Source organism: Gopherus flavomarginatus, chromosome 5, assembly GCF_025201925.1.
Source record: "Gopherus flavomarginatus isolate rGopFla2 chromosome 5, rGopFla2.mat.asm, whole genome shotgun sequence".
Lineage (NCBI taxonomy): Eukaryota > Metazoa > Chordata > Testudines > Testudinidae > Gopherus > Gopherus flavomarginatus.
In genome coordinates this window covers 155,052,422-155,072,103 of record NC_066621.1, presented here as the reverse complement: position 1 = coordinate 155,072,103, position 19,682 = coordinate 155,052,422, and the positions used below count along the sequence as shown (strand labels likewise).

The 19,682-nt window shown below is 44.1% G+C and overlaps 1 protein-coding gene across 2 annotated transcripts in view; it reads right to left on the bottom strand.

Moving 5' to 3' along the window:
* Positions 1-1,823: 1,823 nt before the first annotated feature.
* Positions 1,824-19,682, bottom strand: part of CDKL1 (cyclin dependent kinase like 1) — a 34,851-nt gene continuing 16,992 nt past the window's right edge. For both annotated transcript variants that reach the window (XM_050954731.1, XM_050954732.1), the window contains exons 5-9: positions 18,359-18,559; positions 12,219-12,301; positions 10,081-10,137; positions 9,635-9,787; positions 1,824-2,912 (exon numbers count right to left, since the gene is read on the bottom strand). In XM_050954731.1, the coding sequence (XP_050810688.1) occupies positions 2,805-2,912; positions 9,635-9,787; positions 10,081-10,137; positions 12,219-12,301; positions 18,359-18,559 (602 nt within the window). In that variant the 3' untranslated portion in view covers positions 1,824-2,804. The remainder of the gene's footprint in view (positions 2,913-9,634; positions 9,788-10,080; positions 10,138-12,218; positions 12,302-18,358; positions 18,560-19,682) is intronic.

The window sequence follows — 19,682 nt, the reverse complement described above, 5'->3', positions numbered from 1 at the left end:
TCTTACATACATAGATGTAACTATTGAGTTTCACAGAATTACTCACACTTCATCAGTGCAAAGGAGAGCAGAATCAGGCTCTGTGAGTTCCCTTGGGGTCCAGATACCACAAACAGGCAGAACTGTACTTATTGGGCTTAGGCCAATCTCTGACTATTAGAGAGCAGGATTAAGTGGGGGGCAGATTATCTCACATCTGCCTTCCATGGAGTGCTCACATCTTCCTCTGAAGCAAGATTCTGGACTAGATAGACCTCAGGGCTGATCCTGTGGCAATACCTATATTCCTACTGTTTAGAGGGTGGCCATGGCAGGAATTGTGCTTGGAATATGGAACTCTAGCTCAGTCCACAGCTCACAAGATCAGGTCCATGATCTGACACTCAGCCTACATGCTACTTAACTATACAGCATAATTGCTCTGTTCTATCACAAAAATGCAAGGCTGGATGACTTATTCCTACATAAAAACACTGAAATTTAATTTTTTCCCTCGAAAAGGACATAACCAAGCAATACATAGGAGACAATGCTTGAGATTAAATGATATAAAATGTACTAGTCCACTTATATGAACATTGCAGTGATCAATGGCTCCATGTCTAGTTGGCAGCCGGTTTCAAGTGGAGTGCCCCAAGGATCGGTCCTGGGGCTGGTTTTGTTCAATATCTTCATTAATGATCTGGAGGATGGCGTGGGCTGCACTCTCAGCAAGTTTGCAGATGACACTAAACTTGGAGGAGTGGTAGATACGCTGGAGGGTAGGGATATGATACAAAGGGACTTAGACAAATTAGAGGATTGGGCCAAAAGAAACCTGATGAGGTTCAACAAGGACAAGTGCAGAGTCCTGCACTTAGGACGGAAGAATCCCATTCCCTGTTACAGACTAGGGACCGAATGGCTAGGAAGCAGTTCTGCAGAAAAGGACCTAGGGGTTACAGTGGACGAGAAGCTGGATATGAGTCAACAGTGTGCCCTTGTTGCCAAGAAGGCTAATGGCATTTTGGGCTGTGTAAGTAGGGGCATTGCCAGCAGATCAAGAAATGTGATCATTCCCCTCTATTCAACATTGGTGAGGCCTCATCTGGAGTACTGTGTCCAGTTTTCGGCCCACACTACAAGAAGGATGTAGAAAAATTGGAAAGAGTCCAGCAAAGGGCAACAAAAATGATTAGGGGTCTGGAGCACATGACTTATGAAGAGAGGCTGAGGGAACTGGGATTGTTTAGTCTGCAGAAGAGAAGAATGAGGGGGGATTTGATAGCTGCTTTCAACTACCTGAAAGGCGGTTCGAAAGAGAATGGATCTAGACTGTTCTCAGTGGACAGAACAAGGAGTAATGGTCTCAACTTGCAGTCGGGGAGGTTTAGGTTGGATATTAGGAAAAAAATTTTCACTCAGAGAGTGGTTAAGCACTGGAATGGGTTACCTAGGGAGGTGGTGGAATCTCCTTCCTTGGAGGTTTTTAAGGTCAGGCTTGACAAAGCCCTGGCTGTGATGATTTACTTGGGAATTGGTCCTGCTTTGAGCAGGGTGTTGGATTAGATGACCTCCTGAGGTCCCCTCCAACCCTGATATTCTATGATTCTATGAACATTAAAGTATAAAACAAATACATTAATCTGTCCTCACAAGACTATATGTCTGGCTATCTGCCCCACTAAAACAATGTCAAGCTTTTGAACTGCATTATACCTCTGATAGTAGTCAAGAGACTACTACTTTCTCTGGATTCAAACAGCTGTTAAAAATACTTCTGCGATTGTACTGCCGATATTAATGACATACACCATAATCAAACATTGATACACAAATAGAAAGGTGAGCTACATTAATTTTTATTCAAAACCAATAAAGTATTTCATCCTGAGATTATACAAAGATATTAGATTTATCCTAGTATAGATATTTAGGAGGCCTTCCTGCTCATTCCTTTCTAGTATTATAAACTACTGGTGAGCAGTTTCTGGTATTGACCAAATAACAAGTGAAATCTCTTGGTAATGCCAGAAAGAGAGAGGCAGTGGAGACCTAAAAACATATTCTAAAGCAACAACAATGTTTTACTAAAAGAGTATGTATCTATTTTATTGTCCCCACCATCATGCCCCACCATGCTGTAGTCTGTTGGGCATTCCATTTACCTTAGACTTTTCTAATGTTCCTAACACCTTATTTGCACTTTAAAAATATATTTTACCATGTTCAGCCAATTGAGTGAATGCTGCAATTAGCTGAACGGTCTCCAGCCCTATTCTTACAAACTCACACAAGTAACTTTACTCAGATAGAAAGTCCCACTGTTGGGCCTGCTCATGTGAATAAAATTATGCATATGCAGAGGTGTTTCAACTATCTAGTGTTGTGTAATGTATAGTATATTTTTTCATTATTTTTAATGCTTTGACACAATGGGACTTTCTGAAACAAATTTATTTGGCATGCTTTGTGACTTCACAGCAAAGTCTTGAATACAGGCACTCAACATGGTTTATTAAAGTCACATACTGTAAGCAGTGGCTCTTGGTAACACTGAACCACAATATAATCACAAAAGAAAAACAAAACACTTGTATTTTCCTTTATATATAGAATACTGATTAGCATGCAGCTCTGAGCTCTCTCTGCAGAGGTTTCCTTCCCTTGGTGACCCATCACAAACTAACTTCACAGATCACTTATGTGTCTATTGTAAAATTTACATTGATTTAGTTTTTCACCTTAAGTCTTCCTTTTAGAAATTGTTGAAGGCTTGCCCTTTGAACAATAAATAGCTCTCGTAGTAGTGACTTGCCATCTTGTTAGATGTTGGGGAAATGGTAGTTTAATTTTCTTGTGTTGCCGTAGTACTTCTTGGTATCCAAAGCTGGTAAAATGTTACTGCTGGTTAACTGAGGCAGGTGCTGTAACTAAAGCAGAAATCACAGTTTATACTTTCATAGGAATTGGAAGTAATTTTATGCATTTCATTTTCTAAACGATACTGTAAGCCATTTGAAAACATTTGTGCTACATAAAACAGCTATGCACTTCTCACATTTAGCGACCCAGAGAAGATATGCATTTGTTCATGTGATTATACAACTTTCCTTGGAACAGCTCTTCAAAATTTTACTCAACCCATTTATCTTGGGCAAATAATTTATTTGACAGGCAGGTAAAAGACTAGTGTTATCAGTCAATCACATGACAAAAGGCAGAGGAGTTGATTTGATCCATGAATTTGTTTCCATTGGTCTTAACTTAAGCAGATCTGTGGGAAATTCCCACATCTGAGCCATTCTTTTTGAGGTGACAAATCTGAGGAACGGTCCCAGATTGAAGTGTCAGTAGAAGAGGTTTTGGAACAAACAGATAAACAGTAATAAGTAGGGCTGTCAAGAGATTAAAAAAATTAATTGCGATTAATCATACGATTAAAAAAATTAATTGCAATTAATCACACTGTTAATAGAATACCATTTATGTAAATATTTTTGGATGTTTTCTATGTTTTCAAATATATTGATTTCATTTACAACATGGAATACAAAGTGTACAGTGCTCACTTTATTTTCGATTACAAGTATTTGCACAGTGAAAAAACAAAAATAGTATTTTTCAAGTCACCTAATACAAGTACGGTAGGGCTCTTTATCATGAAAGTTGAACTTACAAATGTAGAATTATGTTCAAAAAACCTGCATTCAAAAATAAAACAATGTAAAATTTTAAAGCCTTCAAGTCCACTCAGTCCTACTCCTTGTTCAGCCAATCGCTCAAACAAATTTGTTTACATTTGCAGGAGATAATGCTGCCCGCTTCTTATTTACTCTGTCACCTGAAAGTGAGAACAGGTGTTCTCGTGGCACCATTGTAGCTGACTGTAGTGGAGTGGCTGCCCCACTCCTGAGGAACTGGGGTTAAAAGCAGCCCTGGGGAGGGCTGTAGTTGGGAGAAAGCAGCTACTAGGCTGATTGGGGAAGCAGCTGCAGCTGGGCCATGCCCCAATCAGGCCACAGCTGGCCCTATCAAAGGCCAGTGAACCAGGAGCTGGCACAGAGACTCTCTCTCTGCCTTTAGAGGGAGAAGGGCCTGGCTGCTGGGAAGTGTACCTAAGGTGGAGCAAGGCTGGGGGAAAGCAAGAGGTGCTGGGGAGCTCTGGCTTGGAAACCTCCAAGGCTGCTGGCCTAGGGTAAGGCCAGCTGGGTACTGGGGTTGCAGAGGGAAGCCCAAAATAGGTCGGCAGAGGCAACAGGTCCAACACCCCCTTGCCTACAAGAAGTGGCTTTTACACTGCAGTCTGCCCCAGCGAGCAGGGGCTAGATGGTGACTGCAAGTAGCCCATGACTGAGGCAAGGTGGGGATAGAGGGTTGGGGGTTCCCCTGGGTGGGGAGACCCTGAGACTGCAGGGGTATTGCCAGGGGGCAGCACCTCAAAGACAAATGGCACTGGGTCCTGGGAGGGACGTGGGGGCCAGTGGCAGCGGGACACTGGCCTGCAGAGGGTGCTCCAGAGGCTGGAAGAGCTAATTCCCGAGACGACCAGCAGGAGGCGCTGATGGGGTGAGTTGTGCACTGCGATACTGCCATCTAAAGATATTTTTGTGCCAGATGTGCTGAAGATTCATATGTCCCTTCATGCTTCAACCCCATTCCAGGAGACATGCATCCATGCTGATTACAGGTTCTGCTCGATAACAATCCAAAGCAGTATGGATCAAGGCACGTTCATTTTCATGATCTGAGTCAGATGCCACCAGCAGAAGGTTGATTTTCTTTTTTGGTGGTTTGGGTTCTGTAGTTTCCACATCAGAGTGTTGCTCTTTTAAGACTTCTGAATGCACGCTCCACACCTTGTCCCTCTCAGCGTTTGGAAGGCACTTCAGATTCTTAAACTTTGGGTCGAGTGCTGTAGCTATAGTTAGAAATATTATATTGGTACCTTCTTTGCATCTTGTCAAATCTGCACTGAAAGTGTTCTTAAAATGAACGTGTGCTGGGTCATCATCCAAGACTGCTATAGCATAAGATACATGGCAGAATGCGAGTAAAACAGAGGAGGAGACATGCTATTCTCCCCCCTTGGAGTTCAGTCACAAATTTAATTAATGCATTATTTTTTTAAACGAGCGTCATCACCATGGAAGCATGTCCTCTGGAATGGTGGCCAAAGCATGAAGGGCATACGAATGTTTAGTATATCTGGCATGTAAATAACTTGTAATGCTGGCTACAAAAGTGCCATGCAAATGCCTATTCTCACTTTCTGGTGACATTGTAAATAAGGAGAGGGCAGCATTATCTCCTGTAAATGTAAACAAAGTTGTTTTTCTTAGTGATTGACTTAACAAGAAGTAGGACTGAGTGGACTTGTAGGCTCTAAAGTTTGTTGTTTTGTTACTGAGTGCAGTTATGAAACAGAAAAATCTACATTTGTAAGTTGCACTTTCACAACAAAGACTGCACTACAGTACTTGTATGAGGTGAATTGAAAAATACTATTTTAGCATTTATACTGTGCAAATATTTGTAATAAAAATATACACTTTGATTTCAATTACAACACAGAATACACTATATATGAAAATATAGACAAACATCCAAAATATGTAATACATTTCAATGGGTATTCTGTTTAACAGTGCAATTAAAACTGCGATGAATTGCGATAAAAAATGTTTTAGTTAATCACGAGTTAACTGTGATTAATTGGCAGCCCTAGCAATAAGTCACCAGGACTAGATGGTATTCACCCAAGAATTCTGAACGACTCAAATATGAAACTGAAGAACCACTAAGAGTGGTATATAACCTATCACTTAAATCAGATTCTGTACCAGAGGACTGGAGGATAGCGAATATGACACCAATTTTTAAAAAATGCTCCAGAGGTGATCCTGCCAATTACAGGCCCGTACCTTTAAGCGCTTCTTTTGTATTTCGATCGTCAAGGGGCCCCACTGATTGTTTAGCAGGCTTCCTGCTTCTGATGTACTTAAAAAACATTTTGTTATTACCTTTGGAGTGTTTGGCTAGCCATTCTTCAAACTCCTCTTTGGCTTTTCTTATTACTCTTGCACTTAGTTTGGCACTGTTCATTCTCCTTTCTATTTGCCTCACTAGGATTTGACTTCCACTTTTTAAAGGAAGTCTTTTTATCTCTCACTGCTTCTTTTACATGGTTGTTAAGCCACGGTGGCTCTTTTTTAGTTCATAGATTCATAGACTCTAGGACTGGAAGAGACCTCGAGAGGTCATCGAGTCCAGTCCCCTGCCCTCATGGCAGGACCAAATACTGTCTAGACCATCCCTGATAGACATTTATCTAACCTACTCTTAAATATCTCCAGAAATGGAGATTCCACAACCTCCCTAGGCAATTTATTCCAGTGTTTAACTACCCTGACAGTTAGGAACTTTTTCCTAATGTCCAACCTAAATCTCCCTTGCTGCAGTTTAAGCCCATTGCTTCTTGTTCTATCATTAGAGGCTAAGGTGAACAAGTTTTCTCCCTCCTCCTGGTGACACCCTTTTAGATACCTGAAAACTGCTATCATGTCCCCTCTCAGTCTTCTCTTTTCCAAACTAAACAAACCCAATTCTTTCAGCCTTCCTTCGTAGGTCTTGTTCTCAAGACCTTTAATCATTCTTGTTGCTCTTCTCTGGACCCTCTCCAATTTCTCCACATCTTTCTTGAAATGCGGTGCCCAGAAGTGGACACAATACTCCAGTTGAGGCCTAACCAGCGCAGAGTAGAGTGGAAGAATGACTTCTCGTATCTTGTTTACAACACACCTGTTAATGCATCCCAGAATCACGTTTGCTTTTTTTTGCGCAACAGTATCACACTGTTGACTCATGTTTAGCTTGTGGTCCACTATGACCCCTAGATCTCTTTCTGCCATACTCCTTCCTAGACAGTCTCTTCCCATTCTGTATGTGTGAAACTGATTGTTCCTTCCTAAGTGGAGCACTTTGCATTTGTCTTTATTGAACTTCATCTGGTTTACCTCAGACCATTTCTCCAATTTGTCCAGATCATTTTGACCCTGTCCTCCAAAGCAGTTGCAATCCCTCCCAGTTTGGTATCGTCTGCAAACTTAATAAGCGTACTTTCTATGCCAACATCTAAGTCATTCTTTTACTGTGTTTCTTAATGTGGGGTATAGATTTAAACAAAGTAAGCAAGTCATGGGATAAGAATTAAAGTCCTATTATGGATCCGTAACTGGTTAAAAGATAGGAAATAAAGGGTTGGAATAAATGGTCAGCTCTCAGAATAGAGAGAGGTAAATAGGGGTATCCCCCAGGGATCTGTACTGAGACCAATGCTGTTCAACGTATTCACAAATGATCTGAAAAGTGGTAAACAGTGAGGAAGAAAAATTTCCAGACTATACAAAAATAATCAAGATGATTAATTCCAAAGAAGACTGAATAGTTACAACGGGATCTCACAAAACTGGGTGACTGGGCAACAAATTGTTGATAAATGCAAAATAATGCACATTAGAAAAAATAATTCCAACTATACATACAAAATGATGTGATCTAAGTTAGCCGTAACCACTCAAGAAAGATCGTGAAGTCATTGTGAATTGTTCTCTGAAAACATCTGCTTATTGTGCAGCGGCAGTCAAAAAAGCGACTAGAATGTTAGGCACCATATGGAAAGGAATAGGTAACAAAACAGAAAATATCATAATGTCATGGTATAAATCCATGGTACATCCACACCTTGAATATCACATGCAGATCTGGTTGCCCCATCTCAAAAAAGATACAGTACAAATGAAAGAGATACAGAGAAGGGCAACAAAAATATTTAAAGGTGAGGAGAGATTAAAAAGACTGGGACTTTTCAGCTTGGAAAAGAGGTGACTAAGGGGGGCATATGACAGAGGTCTATAAAATCATGACTAGTGTAGTAAAAGTAAATATGTGAAGGAGTAAATAAACTTCCTTAACACAAGAATCAGGTGTCACCTAATGAAATGAATAGTTAAAAACAAACGAAAGCAGGTACTTCTTCCCACAATTCACAGTCAACCTGTGAAACTAGTTGCCAGGGGAGGTTGTGAAGGCCAAAACAATAATGGAGTTCAAAAGAGAATTAGATACATAAATGAAGGATTGGTCTAACAATGGCTATTAGCCAAAATAGTCAGGGATGCAACCCCATGCTCCAAGTGTCCCTCGCCTCTGACTGCCAGAAGCTGGAAGTGGATGACAGGGAATTATTCTATGATTACCCTGTTCTGTTCATTCCTTCTGGATCATCTGGCATTGGCCACTGTTAGAAGACAGGCTACTGGGCCAGGTGGACCATTGGCATGACCCAGTATGGCAGTTGCAGTGGAATGCAGCTGTTGTGGAAGGTCAGAAGGAAAGATGAACTCAGAGGCGGTTAGTGCAAATCCCTTGGAGGACTGAAAGCATCAATTTTAGAGACTTTGGGCTGGACTGTGTTTCAACAGGAAGTCAGTGTCGAGATCAGAACCCCTGGGTGATGTGTTCATGGCACCCTGTCTTGCCAAGCAGAGAGGTGGCTGAACTTGGTACATCAAAGCTTACTCAGGGTGTGCAGTTTTATTGACCAAGGGAAGCAAAGATCCCGACATTTGGCGTGACGGCATTTCTCTCTTTGTGTGTATCTATTGCAAGACCTTTCGAATGCCACATCTGACAAATTCCAAAATGTCAATGAATGGTCTAGGCACCAAGGGGCAGAACACTAGTTATTTTGGTAAAAATCAGAAACGGGAAAAAGGAAAGGGAAGGACGGGTGGACACAGAGCTCGGCACCTGGTTAGTAGAGCCAGCAGTTTCAATAGTCTCTGCAATTGTCTATAGAGTGACGAGCCCAGCTGATGGCAGCTCTTACACCTACCAGCATTACCACCATCCCCATCTCAGCTCTGCCTGTCCTCCCAGTACAGTTTAAAATGCTGACACCGTGAATGACTTATCTCCCAGGCAGAAAGAAAAGAAATGAGTATGATGGTTGGGAGGGCACAGAGACTCTGTTCAAGAGGCGGGAATAGTTTCAGGGAGTCCCTGAAATAGAGGGGGGTGGGATGGTGGCACACAGGAGCTTGTGGGGGAGGGATGCAAGGAGCTCCTGGCTTGTGCAAAGAGTGTAGCCTACAGAAGCAAGAGAGCATGAGCTAGTCCGAATCTAATAACTAATCATGACAGCATTCTGTCAGGCATCTTCATTTCTAACTGGCTCTGGCTAATTACACTTGTCTCCTGTTCACCCCCAGTGTCTCAATGAAGATTTGGCCTAAAGTTTAGATTGCATTGGGCTGGCTTGTTAGCAAGGCAGTTAATTGTCTTCTTGGGTTACAAGTCAGCCACCCATTTCTGCAGCCCACTGCTGGTCTGATCTGGGGATCCTTATCTCCCCGAAAACTGCAGGTGTAAGAATTCCAACTCCACCTAGAGTGACCAGATGTCTCGATTTTATAGGGACAGTCCTGATCTTTGGGTATTTTTCTTATATATGCTCCTATTACCCCCCACCCCCTGTCCCGATTTTTCACATTTGCTGTCTGGTCACCCTAACTCCACCTGCGGGAAGCTACAAAAGGGAAACAGGTTCCTACACGAGGCTATAGGACATTGAACACTATGAAATAAGTCTTACCCCTGGCACGTGCTTTCGAGTTGTCCGGCTTGGTTTCCGAGCGACTTTTTCATGCTCCCTTCCCAAGTCTGCTTCTCTCATGCTGTCAAAGTATGGATGTTGCAGTAACTGTTCACATGTGAGCCTCTCAGCGGGGTCCATATGAAGGCAGCCCTAGGAAAATGTCATACAGCTAAGGATGACACAGGTAGTCTTTTTTTTGTGTACTGTCACATCAAAACATTACAGATGTTAAAAGCAGCTGGTTTTAATGAACATCTGTGGGCTTTGGGTTTTTTTAAATGGATCCTTGGAGTCTGAGTTTTCCAGGGTTAAGAGTCAACACAGAATTCTCCAAGCCATGTCACACACGCAGGTGACTAATAGTGAATTATCCTTCTCTTGGATAACCTACATAGAGTTTAAGTGTGAACTCTGTACTTCGCCACACACAGTGCTTCGCTTACCTTCATTAGTCCTAGCGCAGTATATGAAGTGTTAGGGAATTTCAATTCTAGTGGCTCCTGGGGGGAAAAAAAAGTATATTTATATTAGTAACTGTTTCAATTATCAGGGTGTTACCACGAACATGCTTTCCACACCACATGATTAGGGCCTTACCCAATCCATGGTCCATTTCAGTCAATTTCATGGTCATAGGATTTAAAAAATCATAAATGTATGATTTCAGCTATTTAAATCTGAAATTTCACAGTGTTGTAACTGTAGGGGTCCTGACCCAAAAAGGAGTTGGGGGGGGGGTCATCACTGCTAACCTTACTTCTACGCTGCTAGTGGTGATGGCACTGCCGTCAGAGCTGGATATCTGGAGAGGCAGCAGCTGGCCCCGGGAGCCCAGCTCTGAAGGCAGAGCCGCCACCAGCAGCAGCGCAGAAGTAAGGATGGCATAGTGTGGTATTGTTACCCTTACTTTTGCATTGCTGCCTGCGGAGGCGGGCCCTTCGTCAGCAGCTGCCCCTCTCCGGTCACCCAGCTCTGAAGGGAGACCAGATTTCACGGCCTGTAATGCATTTTTTATGGCCATGAATTTGGTAGGGCCCTACACATGATTAATTCATCATCTCTTTTCACTTCCAACTCAGCCTATTTCACAATCAACAGCATTTTAAAGCTACTTGAGCACACAGTTACTGAATGAACATACAGTGATTGAATCATGATTTGCTTATTGTTCTCTTTGCTCCCGGCACCTGCATTTTTCTGCAGTCATGGCTCATGGTGATCTGACTCCAGTATATCCAGTGTTAGATAAACCGAAAGGAATTTTGTAGAGGATTAAAGACAAGGAACAACAAAATAACAAAGGTCTGTGAGGGTTAAGCCATGAGGAAATATTAAAGTCATTACACACATATTGATCATACAACAATAACTAAGATGGAATAAGATATCTGATACTTGCATTGGGTTGCAAGTAAACACCAAGAAGAGGAATTGTTTAGAGCTCTGAGTGAGTCAGATTAGGGGTGAGAGGATAAAAATGATCAAAGGAAAGTTTTAATTGATCAGATTAAACCAAACAAGCCATGACTGAGGTAAAGTCTCCCAGTGGATACGGCAAGAGGCTTCTTTGGGTCATTTAAAACTGGACTGGACAGACTTTCAAGTACATACCACAGGGAATGATCCCAAACAAGCAGAGAAAGGGACAAGCAGAGCTGGTAACAGGGGCTTTTCCATCTCTGGTTTCTGGTTGGCCTGACCCTACAAAGTAGAGTTCTGCAACCCAACCCAACCCTGATGGACCCGACTGCAAGCACCAGGTTGGGTTCGGGTTGTGTCAGAAAACGACCTGACCCTCTTAGGCTTGGGCCAGGTCGGCTTCCCTCCTCCTGCCCGTGGGGTCGGCAGAGTAGCGGCTGCGTACCCTGCTCCCACCAGCCGCGGCCACCTCACCATACTGCGCACCCGACAGGAGTTGGGGCACCTCTTGCTTGGCAATGCTCAGCGCAGTGGCTGGCAGGAGCGGGGCACACAGCTAGGGGTGCTGCCAACCCCATGGGCAGGATGTGGCAACAACACTGACTCAAGTTTGGGGGAAGAGCCAGAGCTGGGTCAGACAATGACTTGGCCCTCTTGGGCCCACGTTGGGTGGGCTTGGGTCCGGTCTGAAATTTCAGATTTAAAAATTAAGCCCACGCCGACCTCTCCTACAAAGAGTCATGCTCAGGAGTTGAATGGCACTACTTGCATGCTTAAAGAGAGGCAAGTGCCTCAGTTTCTGCAGGATCAGGGCCTATGATATGTCTGCGTTTGGCCTTTGCTGTGTCCAACAGCAATGACCACCACGGTGTAGCGCTTTTCATGCGGAATACCGACTGGCCAGGATGAATGGCTTCTAGCTGTGCCACAGGCCAGCGGTTCCTTCCATCAGGTCATTAATCCCAAGGAAATGCCCTGAATCTCAATCAGTTATCGCTTAATTGTAGCCCTGCATGCAGCTCTGTGAACAACAATCTAACTAGACTCTCCTGGGGCGTAAAAGCAAGAACACTTCTCTATCCCGAACACAACCATCTCATTTGCATAGCATACAAATTGCTGATTAGCGTTAGACTCAAGTAAGTTTGTAGGGCACTCTTACCTTGTTCTCTGGATCTGGAATTTGCACCCCACTGAAGAACTGATTAGTGCTGAATAATTGCTGATGCCTGGGAATAAGATCCCCTTTAATCAAAAATAAAAAGCCAAGTCAGGTGAATTAGATGTTTTACTAGCCCATGTCTTACAAGCTTATCCTGTAGCAAGGCTGAAACTACACTAGAGATTTTTAAATAGATATTCTGGCATCAAGAGAACTAATACAATATTCACTTACAAAAACTAATCATCTTGACTTCACTGATTAAAAGTCCTGATCATTTTAAAACGATCACTGTGTTGCAATAAATTGGCTAGTTCATGCTACTCTACTAGATAGAATCAGAACTGTTCAACTGTGTGTCCTTGGCCCTATACTGCTAATAGCTAATGGAGATTCTCTTGTAGCATAAGTAATAGGAGCCTGTGCTTTTGGAGCAGGAGATCCAACTTCAATCTCCACTGCTTACCACCATGGTCTGAATTTCCATGCTTTGTGCATAGCAACAATCATGCAATGGTTATATTTCTAATATTTATTCCTCAATATTAATGCCCGTTTAGTTTTCCTTCACTGTTTGGCAATTTACATCATGTTGGCAAATTGTGAGTCCCACGACAGCCTAAAAGACACCTCACTACAGCAGCAAGGAGCATACCGTGTAAGAGCAAAGGCATGTCCACTTTTCACAGTAATAAAACTGTTCCAACTCTGCACCAATACTGGTATCACTGGCCTGGTAGTATTGGACAATTCTTTGGTTGGTTGAATGTAAATATAGATGTGTGTCCAAGTGTGAGAGCTAGAGGGTGCTGCATGAACAGCTGTGAGATCCAAGCCAAGCTATCCCGATGTGATTACAGTGTATGGGGCACCCTAACACAAGGGGACACTGAAGGTGCTGCATATACATTTATTAAGACAACAAATCAACAAGTAGCTCCCCTGCTCAAATCTAAGCAGATGGAACAGTCCACTGCTGTAATGAATGACTGGCAAGAGCTACTGTTTGTTTTGGGCTTTACTGCAGAGTTGGCGTAGGACATGCTTTGTTCACAACAGGGGCTAGAAAGGTTATGCCAGCCCAGTGCTCAGATTAATGCTGTGTTTCAACACTTTCAAAGACAGGGGCTTTGCTCATGCTGTTCCTGACAATAGGCCCTTCCTTTGTGAACATTGGAAGGGGGACAGGCTAGGGAAGAGGGTCACTCTCTTATTCAAATTTGATTTTATATTTATAACCTTCCTCTTGACTAGCCCTGAGCAGACAGTCATTGGGCAAGAATGGGCTGAAATGCAGTAACAGGCATATGTTAAGGCCACACTCTCCCCAAGGGGGTTTCATAAGCCCTGTCTGCAGCCCTTGTGCTTATGAAAGAGCAGCTGGGATTGATGACGTTCAAATCAAATCACTAACCCAGGGTTAACGTAGTAGTGAAACCACCGTGAGAACATAGCTTTGATCAAGTAGCTCTCACTGCAGACTAATAATTCCTTACCCTGTCTTCTTTCCATAGCCCGGATCAAAAGGAAAATCTTTCCGAGCCGAAAGCCCATTCTTACAATACATTATAACTTTCCTAAAGCTTAAGGGGGAGCATTCCAGAGACTGTAGCAATCAAACCATGACTATGATTGGTTTCACCTATATTGGATAACACATATTTTATCTATAAAAGGAATGAATGGACTTTTACATGATTTTCTAAGTTACTCAGTAAGAAAATATGAATCTTGAGCTATCCAAGAATCACATATAATAAAGCAGATTTGTTTTTGCCCAGAGCTGAGAATCCGCTCTATCGATTACACACCAATGTGAAACAAAAGCAGTAAGAGCTGGTTAATTCCCACCTAAAAGTTTCAGGTTCCTCCCATGACACACTCTGATCTGGTAAAATCCCCAATTCTAAATCCAAACCAGATTAATGATGCCTTTGTTGCTAAGCAATCGACAGCTGGGAGAATCTCAATCATCCACTGCTTGCAGTGTCTTCCTCTGGATATTCTGACCCCTCTAAAAAATACATTTTACTGAGACTTCTCCCTGACTGTAATTAGCTAAGTCCAATTAGTCCTTACACAGAGGCACAGAGCTTGCCACGGCTGCTGGGAAATACTGTAGCTGTTTCAGATCTTCATGCAGTCCGGACGGGATGATGAAAACAAGGGAGAGATTCACATTTTCCAGAAAATTTGTAGTGCAGAAGGAATACGTTATTTTTTTTTAAATATAAATTTTAAAAGGCTTCTATAAAAAAAGGCTTTCCCTGGATAAAAATAAAGAATCAGAAGGATGGCAAAGGTTGGGGCTACTGCAGATGCAGCTCAAGGGGAGAGCAGGATGGGGTCCAGGGAACAGACACCCAAAATAACTATGGCTTACATCAAACTGCAGCAACAACCACTTGTCACAGGGGCTGCACAGGTTTCAGCCTTGGCCCTGTGCTGAGGCTGGTAAAATAAGAGTTCCCACACCTTTTTCTGATGTTTCACCCTTGTGCTTTATTTTACTGTACAGTCCCCTTTATCCCCCAACAGTTATCCCCTTTCCAGGGTCTCTTGGCCCTTGAGGTGTCCTTCCTGTGGTGAGGAGATAGAGCCATAGCCTCCCGTCCCCTCCCAGGCTAGCCTCCTGACTGAGCTTTGTTCAAGGCATTTATAGCCCTCCCAGCCTTCAGCCCAGCTGTCGCTGCTTAGCCCAGTCTATTGCAGGGAGCCAGCCTCGTTAGGGCCCGCAGCTGGGCTCCCTGCTGGCTGCTTGGCACCTCTGCCCCTGGCCTCTCTGCCTGAAAGCAGGGCTTAGCCAGCATTTTAGCAGGGCAGTCAAGGGGTTTCACCCCTGCTCTGCCCCCCCATCAAAGGAAATCCTCCCCATGGACTCTCAATCAGGTCCACGGTGCTCAGATACCATGGTGATAGGCACGCTTACAAATCTACATGGACTAGAACAAAGGGAGTCCTCCCAGGGCGCTGGACGAGACAAGACACAGTGGCTTGAGGCCTGTTCTAAACTTGGGGGAATGGCAGTGTGAGGGGTCCTTGGAAGTCCAAGAGACTAGAGAGGAGAGAGGGACATAAGGCCTTAAGCAATTAATTCACAACAAATAATCTGCCTCATTTCACCTTTTTATTCCTGTCTGGGAACAGATGGCGAAATTCTCAGCTCGACTCGTTCCAAGTCAGGCCCAAGTTTCACCTGAAAATACGGTTCTGCCGATGGCTAGTGAAGTGCCCCCTGCAGGCTGCAGCACTAGTCATTTACATAAATCGCACAGTACTGTTCCTGTCCCCAAAACGGGACCACGGAGCTAACTGAACGTCGCACTCTAAGGGGCAGATCCTGCAGCAGGCTCCGCACAGGATGTTGAAGCCCTCTACACCAACATTCCACACAAAGATGGACTACGAGCTATCGGGAACAGTATCCCCGATAACCTCACGGCAAACCTGGAGGCTGAACTTTGTGACTTTGTCCTCACCCACAACTATTTCACATTTGGGGACAATATATGCCTTCAAGTCAGCGGCACTGCTATGGGTAACCGCATGGCCCCACAGTATGCCAACATTTTTATGGCTGACTTAGAACAACGCTTCCTTAGCTCTCGTCCCCCAACGCCCCTACTCTACTTGTGCTACATTGATGACATCATCATCATCTAAACCCACGGAAAATAAGCCCTTGAGGAATTCCACCATGATTTCAACAATTTCCATCCCACCATCAGCCTGGACCAGTCCACACAAGCGGTCCATTTCCTTGACACTACTGTGTAACAAGCTATGATCACATAAATACCACCGTATACAAGAAATCTACTGACCGCTATACTTACCTACATGCCTCCAACTTCCATCCAGGACACAACACACATTCCATTGTCTACAGCCAAGCTCTAAGATACACCCGCATTTGCTCCAATCCCTCAGACATAGACAAACGCCTACAAGATCTCTGTCAAGTGTTCTTAAAACTACAATACCCACCATCTGAAGTGAAAAAACAGATTGACAGAGCCAGAAGAGTACCCAGAAGCCACCTACTATCGGACAGGCCCAACAAAGAAAATAACAGAATGCCACTAGCCATCACCTTCAGCCTCCGACTAAAACCTCTCTAGCTCATCAAAGATCTACAACCTATCCTGAAAGATGATCTCTCCTCTCACAGATCTTGGGTGACAGACCAGTCCTCACTCACATACAGCCCCCAACCTGAAGCAAATATGCACCAGCAACCACACACCACACAACAAAAACACTGACCCAGGAACCTATCCTTGCAGCAAAGCCTGATGCCCACTCTGTCCACATATTGTGACAGGGTCAGGCCAGATGGCTACAAGAGAGTGGTCGAAGGTAGATACATTAGCTCCAGGTTAAGCAGGTCCCTTTCCCCTGGGTAAGATAACAGGGACAATTCCAGAATACTCAGGAACTTTCTAGAATTAATTAAGGCTAATCGGGACACCTAAACTTAATTAAGGCTAATCAGGACACCTGGTATAAAAAGGCTCTCACTATAGTTAGTGAGGTGTGCGTAAGGAGCTGGGAGTGAGAGGGTATGCTGCTGGAGGACTGAGAAGTACAAGCGTTAGCAGACATCAGGAGAAAGGTTCTGTGGTGAGGAAAAAGAAGGTGTTGGGAGGAGGCCATGGGGAAGTAGCCTAGGGAGTTGTAGCTGTTGTGTAGCTGTCCAGAAGACACTCTAGACAGCTGCAGTCCACAGGACCCTGGGCTGGAACCTGGGACAGAGGGTGGGCCCGGGTTCCCCCCCAAACCTCCCAACTCCTGATCCAACACAGGAAGATCTCTGAGGCTAGCAAAATCCGCCAATAAGAGCAGGACCCACCAAGGTAGAGGAGGAACTTTATCACAATATCTGTTCAAGTGACACCATCATAGGACCTAATCACATCAGCCACGCCATCAGGGGCTCGTTCACCAGCACATGTGACATATGCCATCATGTGCCAGCAATGCCCCTCTGCCATGTACATTGGCCACACTGGACAGTCTCTACGCACAAGAATAAATGGACACAAATCAGACATCATGAATCATAACATTAAAAAACCAGTAGGCAAACACTTCAACCTCTCACACCTTCTTGTCAAACTGTCTGAAATAGGCCATCTTGATTATCACTACAAAAGTTTTTTCTCTCCTGCTGATAATAGCTCATCTTAATTAATTAGCCTCTTAGAGTTGGTAGGGAAACTTTGACTGTTTCATGTTCTCTGTATGTATAAATATCTTCTTACTGTATGTTCCATTCTGTGCATCCAATGAAGTGGGCTGGAGCCCACGAAAGCCTATGCTCAAATAAACGTGTTAGTCTCTAAGGTGCCACAAGTCCTCCTGTTCTTTTTGAGTTAGAATTGGCTTTCTTCCGGTTTTTCCACTAGCCACTTAACTCATTAAAAACCATCACCACCTCTGTATCTCCAGCCCATGGAAGTGTCCTAGAATGACTTAGCAATTGGGTGACCAACTTAAATCTTGGAGAGAGACTGCAGGAACCCCTGGGCAACACCTGCTACCCTGAGTGTATGTTCCTGCAAACACACGCATGGGGACAGGGCCCATTCCCAAGGAATGCTGGGTAAACCTCACTGCCACTGAACTCAACAGGAATACAAAGGACCCTAGTAACATTCTTCTTCTTCTGAGGGTCACCCGTGCTCCCAGTCACTCCAGTCGGAGTTGTGGGGATCAGGCCCATCGTGATCAAGGCAGAGCTAGACAGCTGAAAAGTTACTAACATTCTCTTTATTTGCATACGCATTACTGCTGTTTGGTTGGGACTCTAAAGTGCAATTTACTGCCAAAGCTTGGGACTTCTAAGTGTGTTTGCACAGTGATTATTGTGCTGTACTGCGATACAACATTTCCTGCTGTGACTCAAAACAAACCAGTAACCATTGCATTAATGTGAAACAAAGCAGCACAACGGGAGAAAGAGTCTGATCTGGGCTCTGAACTGATAATCGGAAGCTTTCCTAATATACAAGTGTTGGCCAGATTCTGATCTGCATAATAATCAGGTATGTCCGATACCTGCACTGTTTCCATTATTGGTTAAACAGGATGATTAGAGAGGAACATGGCTGAAACCTCACTGCAAGGGGACAACTTACCCAAGGTTCTCCTGATTAGGTACAGCTGGTCCACATCTGATTTTCCAGGCCACAAGGGGACACCTGACAACAACTCTGCAAAGACGCAGCCTATTGCCCAGACATCCACAGGAGGGCCATATTGAGTATCTCCTACAAGTAACTCAGGAGAACGGTACCATCTGGTAGCCACATAGTCTGTGTAATAATCACTAGGTCCAGCTAGATTGTGGTCAGGAAGGATAGAAATAAATAGAAATCTGGGATCAGAATTATTAAAGGAAGGGTAACAAGCATGTTGCTTATCATCTCTCTCAGACATTGTTACAGTAATGGTCCTGAAAGTCATCCTTGCAGCACAGCGAGGTAGAAACCAACATGGGTTACTGCACTTATTCAGAACCCAACTTTGCAACACTCATGAGCTGGTACAATCAAAACAATAGTGTCCTGAAATCAGGCTATGCACCACTCCTCCGAGAGGGCGCTGCCAGTTCTCAGCTCTCAAACCCCAGGTCGCTTGCCTGGAGAAACGGGCAAACCAAAGGGTCACAAGATTTTTTAAATTATTAATATTATGGGACAACCAAAGCCACTGTTCCCAGGGCGAGACCCTTTTGCAAACCAGGCCCCTCCTGCGATAACAAGACTCTGCCTTAAGTGGAGGTTCTCTGTGGAAACAAACAACACCGCAAGAGGGTTTCATGTGTGTGTGTGGGTATCCCGAAGACAAAATGTGTCTGTCATAAGGCAGCACGAAAAGGCTAGTTCCCTTGCGACTCAACAGCTGATCCCAACTGGGCTCCAAAGAGGACACTGGCCCCAGGTAAGAGGTCCCGGAAGGAAATCAGGAGGGGCAGGTGAGCACTGCCTGAGGAGGACAGGAGACCCAGGGAGAAACTGTACCGGCTCTTCACTGCTGCTCCCGACAGCCATTGGGAAGAGCCAGAAGTTGGTGGTGGGGCCTGGCCAGAGCTGGGGATCCCCTGCCGTGTTACAGGACAGCTCGTGCAAAGGCCTGTGGGAAGAAAGGGAAGAACCAGCCTGACTAGGAAAAGCTGAGCCGAAAACAACAGGGCCGGTGCTGGAGAGTGGATATCGGGAGCCAGGGCAGAGAGGCCTGGGTGAATGTAGCCTTGTTTTGCTGGGGGAGGTTTGAGAGGAATTGCTTTTACTATGAGGGATCTGTGGACCTTGGAACTTTATATGAATGAAACGGCTTGAATTTGCTGCATGAGAGAGAAAAGAACAGGAGTATTTGTGGCACCTTAGAGACTAACAAATTTATTTGCGCATAAGCTTACAGCCCACTTCATCAGATGCATGCAGTGGAAAATACAGTAGG